Source organism: Rhinolophus sinicus, linkage group LG11, assembly GCF_036562045.2.
Source record: "Rhinolophus sinicus isolate RSC01 linkage group LG11, ASM3656204v1, whole genome shotgun sequence".
NCBI lineage: Eukaryota > Metazoa > Chordata > Mammalia > Chiroptera > Rhinolophidae > Rhinolophus > Rhinolophus sinicus.
The window spans coordinates 32,697,540-32,714,198 of record NC_133760.1 but is presented as its reverse complement, the minus strand read 5'-3'; the positions used below and the strand labels follow the sequence as shown (position 1 = coordinate 32,714,198).

At 35.6% G+C, this 16,659-nt stretch overlaps 1 protein-coding gene across 2 annotated transcripts in view; it reads left to right on the top strand.

The window, feature by feature from the left end:
• Positions 1–16,659, top strand: part of NFATC3 (nuclear factor of activated T cells 3) — a 95,398-nt gene that overhangs the window by 49,670 nt on the left and 29,069 nt on the right. For both annotated transcript variants that reach the window (XM_019756369.2, XM_019756378.2), the window contains exons 5-8: positions 3,306–3,478; positions 6,670–6,810; positions 12,749–12,804; positions 13,772–13,898. In XM_019756369.2, the coding sequence (XP_019611928.1) occupies positions 3,306–3,478; positions 6,670–6,810; positions 12,749–12,804; positions 13,772–13,898 (497 nt within the window). The remainder of the gene's footprint in view (positions 1–3,305; positions 3,479–6,669; positions 6,811–12,748; positions 12,805–13,771; positions 13,899–16,659) is intronic.

The following is a 16,659-nucleotide window of genomic DNA, read 5'->3' as shown; positions in this document are numbered from 1 at the left end:
CAACGTTGAGTCTGTCTCCAGGCATCCTAATTGACCCATTTTCAAATAAGGTGAGGTAGCCAACCTCTGAATGAGTATGCAAGTCAGCTTATTCCCTTTTACTCTAGGATCTTACTTTTTCATCTAGCATCAAAAGCATATAAATATACAATTAGCTGCAGAGGGGAATTTAAAACTCAGTTTTGGACCATCTTGTAAGAACTCATAAAATTGATTCCTAGGAGATACCTTGCAGGCCATGTTTCCATTTATTCCTCTGGATGTTCAAAACACTATATTTGAATCAAGTTAAATAGAAAATCACAAGAAGCTTATTATGCTTCTTAACTTTGTTTGAAAGACAGTATAAGAAATAGCCATATGAGTGAATACCTCTTCATAATTTGAAAAAACACTGTTTCGTAGGTTGGTCATTATTATACACGTGCGCAGAATCCTTTCAAATTAAATGGAAAAAGTTGGTATTTCCTGAGGACATGGTAGATTTTGCTTTACCAGAGAAGGAGAAACCTATAAAAACTTTATCACATTTATTTTTTGCTTTGGTTTCTAGAAAGTTCATGATTAAGTCAATTTTAGTAATTATAGTAATTTGTATAATCGTAGATTTAAAATATATTTATTTTATATTCCTTCTATTTAAAATTTTTTTCTATTTCTTTTTCCTTGACCTTATTTGTATTTATGTTATAGAATGACTCATCCTTTCTAAAAATAATGTATACATTAATAAATTAAAGAAAATGGAGTACATGAGTTTTTAAGACAGATGATCAAGAAATTGGAAAAGCCTCACACACTGAGTAGTGTGGAAAAATTGAGAACAGTAGTATTTGAACATATATTACCTCCTCCTTTTCTTACCTACTAGCACATAGAACAGAGGTGGTAGTCATGGTTCATGTCCCTTCCCCAACCAGACCTGACATATACTGCCTGCCTGGATCATACCAGAAGGACAAAGCTCATAGAAATACAACTGTTACTAGTAATAAACAGCTAGCCCCTTCACGCCACTCTGCAAAAGACATACCAGAAACTTCTCTGACCATTTTATCTATTCTGGACTGTTAGATTGAGAAACAGGAATTGTATAGAAACCCAGGCTTGTGGCAACATTGTACAGGAAAGGGTTGAGTAAGGAGCAACTAGGAAGTTACCTAAACCTAAGAAACTTATTCTATGTACCTTAGATAACCGGGCAGCTAATGCTGAATGAGCTTGTTTTACCCAGGAACTAATTACTAGGATAAGCTACAGTGATTGAGTGTAATATAGTTTCAGGTAGTGGTAGATAAAAATTTGTGAATGATAGATAAGACCATTCATTGTTCAAAATAATTGTGCATAAGTGAGTTGTAGGTGTATATTAAATTGCTCTACTGGTTCCTGAAAGCAATAAGGAGGGGAAAGATTGGTAGATATGCCTCTTGTTTTGCCTACTATCCCACAGGCTTGGCCATTTCAATCCTAATCTATCTTGCATGTGTAAAACTCTTTATTTAAAATCAGTGTACTAACTCAAAAGCCATAGAGCCACACTACAAGATACTTTAAATATAGGACACCAGTATTCATTGTCTTACCATACTCAACTCCTTCCTGTTTTAAAACTAGGTAAATATGGATGTGGCAGTGTTACATTCTGATCTAAACTACAATTTTAATTGTAAGCAGATTTAATAGTAATTTTCATTCCTAAATATGTAGTGTTTTGTTGGGGTTTTTTTGTTTTCTTTTCTTGTTTTGCATTTCTTAGCCAGAGTTTAAAGATAGTCAATTCTGATACTCTTATTCCAAATCTTCTATAAGAAACTTAGCTGTCTGCTAAAATACCTTTCCTTAAAACTCAATAAAATGTATACTCGCTGGTGTTTTCCAACCTAAAGACTCATGTTGGCATGTTAACGTGAATAATGACTACTCGATACAATTTGATCAATACTGCTTTCAGCTAAAGTGCAGTTGTTTGATATTAAATATTTATTTTCATAAGTATTTCTTTTTTAGAAACTTCTTCTCTTGTGTATTTCTGAAGATGAAAATATTTATCCTTTTGGGATTTTTTCTTGTGCTTTACTGGTTTCTTATCTTGACAACGTAGTTCTGTAATATACTATATTGTCCTTCAAAACAACTTCTATAGCCTTTGGGCTGTGAACATTAGAATTGGAACTACTGGTAGATAAAGTAAAAGGATGGGTAACAAGGAATGCCCTGAGAGAGAGTAAACTTTAAATTAACTAGAGTGTTTGATCATTAATTACCCAAAGATTATTGTAGATACTGTTGTTCCCTATCATGATTATATGTTAAACAACCATACTGCAAAATAAATTTTGAAAATAGTGAAATGTGAGACCTTAAATGCCAAAACTTGAATCTTATAGGTGCATTCTTTAGAAATATATAATACAGTTTAGAGACTATAGAAACTTACAGTTTAGAAACTTTAGAAATATGTAATATAGTTAGAAATGCAAGAATCTTGGCCTGATGGATTTTTTTTATTAATAAGCATATTATTATAAAAATCTACATATGCTATTAATGTCTTATTTGTAGTCCTACAAATGAATCTCTTCTGGCTAGTAACATGTATAGAATTAAACAGTCTTTTTACTTTATGTTTCACTTACCTAGTTCTGTAAAGCAAACACCCCCCCCAAATTTAGTGGCTTTAAGTAGTAACTGTTTTTTCCCCTCCATGATTCTTTGGGTTGGCTGGACTCAGCCAGTCTATTCATGTGGTATCGGCTAGGATCATTCATGCACCTGAATTCAGCTGGGAGCTCAGCTGGATTTGAAACATCCAAGATGGCTGGGGTGGCAGAAGTAGTTAAAGACTGTCTGGGCCTTTCTCTCCAGCGTGCTAACTGTACTTCTTCATGGTGGCCCAGGGCTCCAAGAGGAAGTTATGAGGCTATTGAAGTGTTAGACTCATAACTTATACAGCATCACTTGGCTACATTCAATAAGGCCAGCTCTCAAGGAGAGGGGACATAGGAGCTCTACCTCTTAATGGAAGAAGGCATTCAAGTACAGGAATGGGAAGGAATTAATCACAGCCATCTTTGCAGACAATCTACCATACTTACTATTACACTTTTGTCGTACAAAAACATTTTTAATCCCAAAATTGAAATAGCAGAAAATAATAATCAATCATGCGTATCTTTCTTTTTTGACCTGATTTTACATAGTGATAGTTTTTCTGTTCCAAATTAACAATGGCTATTTAGCTGAGTTGTTTAGAACCATTAATTATCAGTAAGCAAATAACATTTTTACATTTTTCTCCCTAGTATTGACTGTGCAGGTATTTTGAAACTCCGCAATTCAGACATAGAACTTCGAAAAGGAGAAACTGATATTGGCAGAAAGAATACTAGAGTACGACTTGTGTTTCGTGTACACATCCCACAGCCCAATGGAAAAGTCCTTTCTCTGCAGACAGCTTCTATCCCTGTTGAGTGCTGTAAGTGAGTTTGTGATGATGTTTTAAAATTATGTTTATGATAGGTCATTTTCTGTTTTGCTTATCATGTAATGTTTGGATGAAAAGTATAAACTGAGGCACAAGAGTGGCTAGCTGGTGTGATTTTCCTATATGGAAATAAAGCTACATGGTTAGGAGGGAGGAGGAATGCTGATTTTAAAGTTAGAAAATAGTTTCCCATTATATTTTGACTGTAGGTAGCTGTGTGACTAGACAAAAATTCTCTTGACCACAGTTTTCTTGTATGTAAATGAGGAAGGTGGGCTTGACACTTGAGGATCAAATCATGAAGCTATCATTCTTATACTGTCACGTGTTCACCTCTGTTTAAAAGATCAGCCTTCATGTTGGAAGATGCCTGTCTCTATAAGCTGATACCTTAGCTAAATAAGGACTTACAGGATTTTTAAAAAAAATTATATTGGGGAACAGTATGTTTCTCCAGGGCCCATCAGCTCCAAGTTGTTGTCCTTCAATATAGTTGTGGAGGGTACAGTGTAGCTCCAAGTCCAGTCGCTGTTTTCAATCTTTAGTTGCAGGAGGCGCAGTCCACCATCCTATGTGGGAATTGAACCAGCAACCTTGTTGAGAGCTCGCGCTCTAACCAACTGAGCCATCTGGCCCCTGTGTTTTGTTTTTTGACCATAAATTTAAGTGCATCATCAGATTGAGAAAAAAATGTTTTTCCCCCTGATTTACAAAGGCGAGGAATGAAAAAAGGCCTTAGACCCTGATATTTACTCAAGCCCTGAAGAACTGCGGTAGCAGGTTAGCTGGTAGGACTGAAATATTGAGACTGCTATTTGGATCTTTAGCGCATAGACTTAGAAGTCTTTTAATTCCATGTCTTAATTTTGTATAGGAGGAAACTCAGGCACAAGTATCTCAAATACTCATCTAAGGTTATTTGCTTGTAGGTGACAGAGCTGTGCCTAGAGCACAGGTTTTCATAGTACTCTTTCGGTTATATTACACCATTTTATTTCTGTTAACTACCTGCATTCTTAATTTGGAATCACACCTACTTAATTACCTTTCTGTGCCTCCTTTTGCTGTTCGCTGAATTGGAGTAATACTTTATAATTTTCCAATAGACTGTGGTAATCACTGAGTAGTAGAATTCATGTAGAAGTAATTTTTGTGTTAATTTTTAATAGATAACACAGGTACATGGTACAGAGTTCAAAAAGAATAAAAATATAGAGTGAAAGCAAATTTCCAAGTTAACTAGTTCTCTTTCTTAAAAGCAGCTGTCATTGCCAGTGTCTTTATTATTCTGCCAGAGTATTCTATGCCTCTATAAGCATATATATATATATATATACACACACACACACACACACACACACACACACACACACACACACATATATATCTTATTTAGCAAAGTAATTTAAATAATTTAAGTTCGTAGAGTAGTTTGAGTTTTTGAGATGAAGTTCCTCTGAAGTGACTTCCTATTTTTTCTTTTAGTTTATTAAATTAATATGTGATTGTTGTAGAGAATATAAAAAATGCAGAATAGTAAAAGAGTAGTATCAAAATCTTTTGTAATGTCATTTCCCCAAGATAGTCATTGTTAACCATTTTTTGGATTTTCTTTTTTTTTTTTTTCTGTCTACACATATATACAATATTTTCTAGTTGGGCTTACCTGATACAGTTTTATATCTTTTTTTTGGTATTTTTGCTTAAAATGGGCATTTTCTCATATTGTTAAATATTCATCAAAAATACTGTTTTTTAATTTATACATAATTTTTTATTATGACTAATACCATTTGTTGAACACATTTTTGCTGTTATCTTGTACCTCTGATGGCTAATTTCCACCATAAATGTCGAAAATTTGAATTAGTCTACTCCCTAGGCCAGTCAGTACTTGTTTCCTGGCTTCTTCTCTGGGAGCTATTTTGGACTTAATTAAGGATATAAGTATATTTTCTGAGATCTAGATTGGTGCTCAGTACTTCCCAAGTGGTAGTTGATACTAAATCATGGGCCATCCCCGATGAAAGAATCTATTTTAACATTCTCTTTGAGGGGCAGGGATCCCAATTCACATACCTTTTGTGGCTTCGCATTAAATAGTTGGGAGAGACAAGAGTCCTAGTGAACTGGGAGTGTATGCTTCCTAAAGGCAAGTTTACATTTCTTTAAAATATTATTCTAGCCAAACAAAACACAGTTGACTTCAAAACCACCAATTTTTCCTTCCAAGTAGTAGGACTAAAAGTAGACCTGTTTTCTAAGTGTGAAGAAGAATATAATCCGCTTTTTTTTGTTTGTTTTAATCCAGAGAGAAACCTAGTTATTTTAGGCATTAGAGAACCTAAACAATCAAAAGAAGTATAATCTATAGCTTGAAGGTCAAGCAGTTAGGAAAAAAGAAAGAAAAGTGAGAAATAGGATCTCCAGAAACTTAGCAACTTGGAATCAGTCAATATCAGAGAAAGGTGGCATCAAGGTCACTGTTTATAATAAATTCGTTAATTTAAATAATTCTAAGGCATTAAGAAAAACTTGTTCATGTACCCTGGGAATGAAGAGTGCAGTGCATATAGAAACATTTATATCTATTTTTAAAAATTCATTATTGAAATGTGTACTTTATGTATGCTTCAGTTATTTATTTAGAAAATTGTCCAAAATGGAATCCTGATGTCTTAATGATAATGTAAATATTTTCTTGATGAAAGGTCAACTTGGTGTTTGTCCTTTAGAAACTTTTCTTCTTTTAATTGTATGCAACATAATTACATATCTTTGGATTTAATTTGCTTTTTATCATTACATTACATTTATCAATTTTAACACAGTTGTAGGGAAGAAATATATTAAAGACTTAAGCTAAAAAGAGAAAAGTTGGATGATGTGAATGTGTTGGAGTCAATATGAAGTTGCAGGCATTAATTAATTTCGCTTTATTAATTGGTTTCTTTACAGTTGTAGTCAAAGAAAATAATTTAGAAATCATATAAGTTGAAGAAATATTTTGTTTTCTAAATAGTGGAGTTATTTTTGTGGATATTGTTACCATTGTCTTAAATTGTAAAAGTCCAGTTTGCTTCTCTGTATTTTCATTTTCCAGCTTGAATTTGTCATTTATGTATGAAAAATTGTAAACTAATATTTTGTCTCTTCTCACCTTGTAACAAAAACAAAAACAGCCCAGCGTTCTGCTCAAGAACTTCCTCATATTGAGAAGTACAGTATCAACAGTTGTTCTGTAAATGGAGGTCATGAAATGGTTGTGACTGGATCTAATTTTCTTCCAGAATCGAAAATCATTTTTCTTGAAAAAGGACAAGGTAAATAATATGAGATTTGAGTTGATTGACCTCAATCTAAGGCACAAAAGGGTGAAATGAATTATTCAGATGTTTCACTGACATTAATCACAAAATAGATTTTCTAAAAGGTGCAGTGATTATTTATGCAGATTTTATTGTAAGCCAAACATTTATTAAGTTTTCATATAAATGTTAAGTTTTCATTAAGGATGTCTCAAAAGTAGAAGAATCCCCCAGTAGTTTTACTCCAAGAGAATTGAAAACATATGTCACACAGAAACTTGGACACAAGTGCTTACAGCAGCATTACTCCTAATAGTCAAAAAATGGAAACGACCCAGGTGCTCATCAGCTGATAAATGGATAAACAAAATGTGGTCTATCCATACAATGATGGGATATTATTTATCTATAAAAAAAGAATAAAATACTGATTTATGCTACAACATGGATGAACCTTGAAAACATTGTGCTTAGTGAAAGAATCCAGCACAGAATATCCAGAATCAGCAATTTATAGAGACAAAGTGGATTAGTGGTTATAAGAGATTGGAGGAAGGTGTCAGTGGGGAATGACTACTAATGGCATAGGGTTTCTGGAATTAGATAGTGGTGATGGTTGTAGAGCTCTGTGAAGATGCTAAAAACCTCTGAATTGTATACTTTTAAAGGGTGAATTTTATGTATAATTATACGAATTACTTCTTAATTTTTAGAAAAGTAGAAGAAGCCTATGTCTATCAGAGTATTTTAGCCCTTCTTGAGCATATTTAAAACATTTCCCTGCCAATTATTCCCTCTCTCATATCTTTTTAAGCATTTAAAAAATGTGAAATGAAATTCTATCCTTATAAGAATAATATAACAAATACTCATATCTGCTACTCAGTTTAAGAAATAGGATATTTACCTTTGAAGGCTTCTTGGTGCCCCTTCCCAAATGGATACCTTTCCTGAATCAGTCCTTTATTTTTCTTTATAGTTTTATTTTATATATTTTCCTGTTTTTGGACTTATTATATAATATTGCATGTATTTTTCTGAAAATGGTATTTTCAGAGGTCAACATTAGTGTTTTAAGATTGATCCATGTGACTGAAGATCTTTCACTGTATGTAATTTCACTGTATGAATGTGCCACAATTTATTATCCAGTCTCTCACTGGATATTTGGGCCATGTTTTGTTTTTGGCACTGCCAAACGATAATAGCTAACAATGCTGCTATGAGCATTCTAGTTCTTAGCACCTGGTGGGCTAGGCAAGAATGTCAGTAGGTATAAAATGTTATCTTGAATTTTGGGTTTGAATTTCCCTGTTACCTATTGAGGTTGTCATGGGCCATTTACGTTTCTTTTTTATGTAATACCTGTTCATGTCTTTGCCCATTTTTTTCCCATCGATTCAGTTTTTATTTATTAACTTGTAGGATTGTTTATATAGTCTGGATATCAAAATGAGCTGGGGAAGTGCCCCATTCCACTTTCCAAATGTGTTTATGTCATGTAGTCTCAACTTCCTTTGAACACACATGTCAGAGCTCACCTCTGAAACCTTCTGGGCTGGGAGCTGTCTTTGTGGGGAGCTATTAATTTCTGACATAAGTCTATTTGTGGTTATAGGACCATTTAAGTTTATTTCTTCTTGAATTAGTTTTAGTGGTTTATATTTTCCAGGTGAATAGAAAAATATTCCTCCTGTGTTTCTCCTTTACTCTTGTAATACTACCACATTCACAATACTTCTGACACCAGATGTGTGAGTTTCCCATACATCAAGCAATTCTTCAACACCAACTGGGTGTCCTCAATTCACTTCAATTCAATTCAGTTCTGAAACTAACTGGAGTTAGTGCAGACTCCACAGGTTAAGGACTTAGTCCCATAAGACTACCCCCCACTTCAGATGCCAATCTTAAGTAGTAGGTCCCCAGGTTACCCGTAACTTCTATCTGACTTGGTTCCCAAGACCCCCCCTTCCTGGATTTGATCATTTGGTAGAACAGCTCTCAGAACTCAGGGAAACTTATTTATGTTCACCACTTTATTATATAATAAAAGCTATCATAAAGAGTACAGATGAACATTTAGATGGAAGAGATACATAGAGCAAGGCATGTGGGGAGGACCAGGAGCTCTATGCCCTCTACCAGCACACCACTCTTCCAGCTCCTCCATGTGTTCAGCAACACAGAAGCTCCCTGAACCCCACAGTGTTGGAATTTTTATGGAGGCTTCATTGTATAGGCATGATGGATTATTCCATTTCCAGTCCCTCTCCCCTCTCTGGAGAATGGCCGTGGTCCTGAAAGTTCCAGGCTTCTAATTATGGCTTGGTTTTTCCAGTGACCAGCCTCCATCTAGGAGGCCACCAAGAGTCACCTCCTTAGAACAAAGACACTCCTGTTACCCAGGAAATTCCAAGGGACTTAGGACCTGTGTCAGGAACCAGGGTCAAAGACCAAATATTAGAACAAAAGATGCACCTAGTGCTCTTATTAGGAAATTACAAAGGTTTTAGGAGCTCTATGCCAGGAATTGGAGGCAGAGAGCAATATATATATTTTTCTATTATTTCACACCAGTATTTTATGTATTTTGCCTAAGTTTTTTCAAATTTATTGACATTAATTTGCTCGTAATACTCTCTTTCTGCTTCTGGAATTATATGCCTTGTAAAAAATTATCCCGGCTGTTATTTATTTGTGTAATCTCTGTTTTTTTAATCAGTATTTCCAGAGTACTTGGCTTTGTTGATCCTTTCAGTTGTGTCTTTGATTTCTGTTTCTCTAATTTCTGTATTTTTCCTTTTCACCTTTTTTGGGGCTTAATATATTATTTTTTTAAATTTAAATACTTATTCATTTTTCATCCTTTCATCCTTTTTTACTTAAGTGCTTGAGACTATACGTCACCCCATTGTCTATCTCTTGTAATTTCAGCACCTCTTTTTCCACTGAATCCTTTTTCTCGGAGTTTAAATATGTTCAAATCTTCTCATCCTAAACATTCCCTTTCCCTTGACTCTGTCATCCTCATAACTGTCATTTCATTTCTCTTTCATTTATCATCCAACCTCTCAAAAGAGTAATCTGTCATCTACCTTCATTGCCTTACCTGCTACTTTTAATCTTCTGTCGTTTACTATATTGAAATTGTAACCTGTAAATTAGATAGCTGTCTACTCTCCTTAGCACACTTTTACTTCTTGGCTTTTGTGTAATTGTACTTATCTGGTTCTCAGCACATCTTTAACTATTCCCACTTTTTCTGGCCCTTAAATATAGATGTTTCCCAAGGTTCTTTATTCAGTTTTCTTTTCATTATATTCCTTCGTTCTAGGAAATTTCATCAGCTACCAAATCTCTATCCATAGCCACGTTCTTTCTCCTGGACTTGTAACCTGTGCTTCAAAGTACCCACTTAATATTTCTCCAGTTAATGTCCATGGATACTTAAAATATGAAAACATGTCAGACTTCACAAAACAGTTTCGCTCACTGGGTTCCCCAACCTCATTAATAATGTCAGGGCCTTCTTCTTCTCGGGCTGGAAACCATGTTAACACCTATCTTCTCCTTAAACTCACTTCCTTGCAACCCCTTCCGCCCTGACCAATACTGCCTGTCTTAAAGAAATATCAGTTCTGTTTCACAGTTTATTAATTCATCATATATATATGAAGCAACTGCTATGTGAAAGACAGAGTGTAGGTATTAGGGCTATGATGGTGAGGAAAACCTCCAGGTTGCCTGCTTTGATGCAGCCTACATTCTACTAAGGGAGCAGACAATAAACATATAAACAAATAAGTGAACAAGGTAATTCCAGATAAAAGGGCTGTGAAGTGAGAAGGTAAAGTGATAGTGATGGAATAGTGAACTATTTATATCAGGTGGTCAAGGATTCGCTTTCTGTTGAGGTCATATTTTAAGCAAAATAGGAATTATGAGGAAGAGATAGTACCTCAAAGCTATGCCTTTCCACTGTAAAAATTCATTTATGTCTGAATATAATAAATATGTGTGTATAAGGCAGTTTCATTGTAGAATTCATTTTATTAACCTAGAGCTTCACTTTTAAGAGCTTTTGAATCCTGGTGGCAGTTTATTGGCTTCAGATGAGATTGCAGTTTTGATCACGTAATTCCCATTCTGAAAGCACTTTCAGTGATCCCTTCATTTTTTTTAAGCTGTTTAATGTGGCATTTAGGCCACAATCTGTTGCCTGTCTTTCCAGCCTCATTTCTTACTGCTCCCTGCCTCATACTTTACACTCTACCATCATGGCTGCGTGTGGTCCTTATATCATGTGGTTTCTTCTCATCTTCCCTTTGCTCATGCTATCTCTTCTGCCTAGATTACTCTTACCCCCATTGCCCACCAACATCATCTGAGTTCCCCCTTATATTTAAGCCTTAACTTCCGGAGCTCCTTGAGAAGCTTTTCTTGTCTTACATCCCCACCCCAAGACTATGTTAAGGACCCTGACCTCTGTGCTCTTGGTACTTCCAGAGTACAATTTTATTAGTTAGTGTAACTACCATACTTCTTTGTAATGAACTGTTTGTGTTTGCCTTTGATCCACAGAGTGAAGGCAGGGTATCCTGTCTCCATTATCTGAGTAACCAAAGTGCCTGGTACGTCAGGACCCAGCAAATGATTGCTGAACTGAGCTGTAATTATAAGTAGCCATCATAGGGTTTGTCTGTATCGTCTCTTGTGCATAAGGATGACCAGGAAATGATAGTCCCAATCTGGAAAGCATTTGATTGAGTCTCTCCTGATATCTTCACAGACCAGATGAAGAAATCATGCTAGCTGTGAAGATACTTGTATGGGTTAATCACTGGGTGAATGCCCATAACATAAAAAGAATGCTTCAGAATAGCTGCTCATCAGACTGGAACGAGAGCTTTAGTAGCCAGGCGGGGCTCTCCCCAGGTCAATAATTCACTTGGAATGAAGAGACAGAAAATGTGTGGGCCAGATCTTTACACAAATCTGTAAAGCCTAGAAGCCTATTTTAGAAGACTGTCATGGTATCTAAAAAGATCTTCACGAGCCAAGTGATCCAAGAAAATGAAGTCTAGTGGGGATAAATTAACGTAACAAGGGTTGGGGGTGGGGGAACCAAGCTGCATAAGTGTACAGTGTGGGAGCTTGAGCTGGGCAGTAGGAAATATGGCAGACTGAGGAACACTTGCTAGCCACACAGTAAGTGTAAGAAAGAATATGGTGCGGCTGCCCCAGAAAACTTTTAACAGAGACACAGCATCTCCATATAGGGTGGCAAGAGCCTCAGTCAGTCTCTGCCATGCTGCATCATTTCTCACCTGGACTACAGTCCTGGACCTGGAGCATTTATTTGGAGGGAGGTGGTCACACTGGAGGAGTGAAAGAAAAGTGATCAGGAAGGCTGAAATATTATGTAAGGAATAGATGCAAACTGGGATGCTAGCCAGCAGAAGAAGAGACACAGGCAGGTATAACTGCTTTTAAATACCTGAAATCTTGTCTCACAGAGAAGCACTCAAGATTTGGTTTTGGTGACTTCAAGGAGTAGTAATTAGACCAATGGTTGGATACTATAAGGATACAGTTTTCATTTATCACAAAGAGCTTTCCAGCAGCAGTTACTGTCCAAAGATGAAATGGGTTACTTGGTGAGGGAGTGTATTTCCCATTATGAAGGCATACAAGCCACAATTTGGTGGAAGGTGCTCTCAGATTTTCAAATATCACTGGGCAGAAGAAACTCTATGGGGCCTGCTAATTTAGACAGGCCATTTTTTTCTCTCCATTTTTTCCCCATAGGTACACATTTTATTGTCATAATGGAAGTCAGTGAGAAAAAGATTCCCTTTGCCAATAAATTTGTAATACTAAATACATTAGATTTTGTTTATATGCTTCATGGCTTGAATTACTTTAAATTGTCAATTGTTTCTTTCAACAGATGGACGACCTCAGTGGGAGGTAGAAGGGAAAATAATCAGGGAAAAATGTCAAGGGGTAAGAAATTTGCCTTATTTCTTTAGAAATAACTAAGAAGTTTAATGAGCAAATTGGGTAATGCTGATTATGGTGCAGAAGAGGAGCCTTTTATCTGTTGAGTAATAGAAAAATAAATTAAAATTTTTAGAAATTTGGATGTGAGATATTTTCCTGATATTAAAATTAATTGGTATTTTCGGCCCCTCTTGTGTATAACAAAGAATAAATCAGAAATGAAAGATTTTAGAAGTTTCTTAGTGAAGTTATTGATTTATTTCTCTGAATTCAGTGAAGAAATCAAACAAATTCAATAAAGACCATATATAATAGGCAAAAAATAGGAGGAGGATTCCCAACTCCTCAGCAGTAAGCCTTCCAGGATTCAACACTGAAAGCTGTGGTCCCTTCCTGGTTGGAATAGAGACAGAATCTTCTTCTTTGGGGTAGAGAATACCACTTCCCACAGTGCTCTCCAAAGACTTTGGAGAAATTAGGTGAAGGGTTGCCGTAGGTTTGGAGCTAAAGGTTTTTACCCTGCTTTGTAAAATTATTTTTTTATATGGATACAAATTTTGTGTATTGTCAGTTTAGAACATTTTGAATATAAAATTTAAGATGAGGAATCTAAACTATAACATAACTTGGGAAATATTAAATTTGATTAGAAACCAGAATAGACTTCCAGTTAAGATGTATAGTAATGTGGTAGTCAATGGAACAGAGTATCTCACTATATGTATTTTACTCACCCAATTGGGTAACAGCAGTTTTTCCTTTAATGGTTTACTTTAAAGAACTCATCTCTGTTAAGACTAGAGTATCCATAGACGAAATCTGCAGGTGATTTACATGATCAGTTGGTGTGCATAATGATCTATGGTGGGAGGGTCTGGGGAGATAAGACTGGTGAATAGTGCTGAGTTTAGCAGGTGCATTTCATTTTTAGTTCTGAGTGTAACACAATCTTCCTTTCCATGCCTCTTAGGCTCACATTGTCCTTGAAGTTCCTCCATATCATAACCCAGCAGTTACAGCTGCAGTGCAGGTGCACTTTTATCTTTGCAATGGCAAGAGGAAAAAAAGCCAGTCTCAACGTTTTACTTACACACCAGGTACGAGAAATTGTGATGGTTTGCTACAGAGCTTTCTTTCATAATGAAAAAAAAGTTATTCAATGGATCCTATATTAGAATGTTCACGGTAGGATGCTTTATAATCAATAAAAATTCCAATATATGCCTAATCTATAAAGTTTGTGTTGACTTTAAATATTAGATGTGATATCAATTGTTATTTTGTCATTTATTATAATGAAATTAGAAAATGGAATGTAGATTTGAAGTGTGTTTTTCAGGAGCTACCAAAAATCACTAGCACTACAGGAAGGGCAAGTGTTTCTGAATGTGTGTAAACTCCCCTTGTGCCCTTAGCATTGCAAGAAGTGCGTTTTAGCAGGGAAATGACATGATCAAAAATGTATTTCAAAAATCATATTTCCTACAACATATAAATGTATCAAATTAACATGTTGTGCACCTTAAATTTATACAATGTTCTATGTCAGATATACTCAGTAAATTCAAAAGTTAAAAATAACATTACTTTCCCTATATTTCTTCTGTTTCTGTAAGATGTCAATGACCAGTTTAGTCTTTTCTCAGATTACTAACTGGAAAGTGAGATTTATATGGGAAAAAACAAAAAAGGTTAAAAAGGTGATTCAAATCACGAGGGTGTTTGGGATGTGCGGAGGGGAGAGCACAAATGGAAAAAAAATACAAGGTTTCTTAGAAAGTTGGGGGGATAGGATTTAAAATAAAGAAGTTGGAATCGGCCTTAGATGGGAGAAGGAACAGGAGGGAAGGTAAAGAAGATGAACAAGATGGATGTGCATTAAGAAGGTTTGTAGATTCGGTATTGGGGAGTTGAGCAAGTTTCGATATGATAGTGTCATTTTTTTCTGTGAAGAATGATGTGAAGTCTCCTGTTTTGAGCAGAGGAGAGTGTGGTGATTTGGCAGTTTGAAGAGTATGGAGAAGCTTGATATAATTGGAAAGACAGCTAAAGACATATAGTGCAAAAGTGTTATCAAATGCTGCTGAGATGGAAGACTGTAAAGTCTAACCTGAATAATGAGGGAGAGGGTTTCTGGGATGGGGGGAAAAGCAATAGTGTATGCAGATTAGAGGTTTTGATTACTACCCTCATAGTGGTAGTAATTGAACAGGTAAACAGAAAGGAAAAAGTATAATGCCTTTACATTATCAGCTTGTGAATTGGGAAGACAATATAAAGGCAGAATCCTAGAGGGCATTATATAGGAGAATGGAAGTCAGTGGGGCCCCAGCGCACAGAGAGAATATTGGCCTTATGGTTGTCATTACTGGCCTTATGGTTGACAGAATACAAATCAGGTGGCACAAACTAACAGAAGGAAGAGTGGACACATAGGAGTGTTTGGATAATCCTTGTTCTGGTTGATTACTGTCTTTTCTCTGCAGCATTTGGCTTTTTTTGTTTTTTTCTAAAATGAAATTTTGAACAAAATTTTTACAAAAACAAATGCATACTGTGAATTATAAAAAATCACAAGTTGAAAAATATTTTAAAACACCCAAATTCTCTTCCACTTTAAAACTGTCATTCTATCCTTGTAGATCATTTTGATCCACACATAGACACAACTTTTAAAAAATACAGATGGAACCTTACCACATATACTAATTTTAGAACATGAACATTTTTATTTTTCCTCATCAGTGGATAGTTTTATAGAATTTTTATAGCTTCTTAGTATTCTAGTGTATAACCCTATCTTTGTTATGTTAGAGTTACTTTGTTTTCCTTATTAATTTGTATGAATTCTTTTTTTTGGTATGGATTCTTTATATTAAAGATATTAGCCATTTGTTTATGTTTGTGGCAAATAATTCCTTTTAAAATCTTACTTGTAAAAATTTTAGATATTCTTAAGTTGCTTGTTTTTTATTAAAGGATTTGTCAATTTGTTACCCCTTTGGCAACCCCCTAACAATAGGGATCTGCAATGGAGAAATAATCATTAATTGCAAATGGATGATTCTTTTAAGTTTTTTAAAATTAGAAATGGTATTTAGCATTATTTGTCCCACATCAGTTTACTTTATCAAATGAAGACCATTAATAGAGCACAGAGCTCTTCCTCAGTGGTGCTGCCTGAACTTATTCTCAGCCTCTAGCTTTAGAACTTCTGATGTGAGAGCCCCCATCCCATCCCCACCCCCACCCCAGCATCCCTGAAGCTGTGGAGGGACGATACCTTCCTCTGAGGCCCAGCAGAAGTTATTTGTGCTGGAGGTACCATATGAGCTCTGGTTTTGGAATAATGTGGCTTTTAGAGATAGCTTTAGAGCCAGACTCTTGTGTGTATTATTTTGCCTGTGGGAAAATATTTGCTGTGTGCTAAGTAATTGACTGGACAGACCCAACTTTTGGATTGTGGTTGTTTCAGTTGGGAGAGAAAACTGCCTTACACTCAGGAGAGCAGGTCTCAGTTCTGCCACAGACTATACCCCACTGATTAACTAATGTCTCTATAAAACAAGGATGTAAGACCAAAGGAGTGGTTTTCAAATTGTTTAAATTCTGTTATTCTTCAAATAAAGCCTTATACAAAAAGGCTTATGCAAAAAGGACGAAAGCAAGCTTGCATGCTGTTTATACTGGAAGAAGAAACCCAGAGAGCTCCCACTTTTTGCATCCTGCTCTCCCACATCCATCACTTGGAGATGAGTGTGAGGCTTCTCATGGTTTGAAAACCACAAGACCAGTTGATTTATTTTTTTCTAGATCCTTCCGTCCATCAACATTCTAAATTTGAAAATGAGCATATAT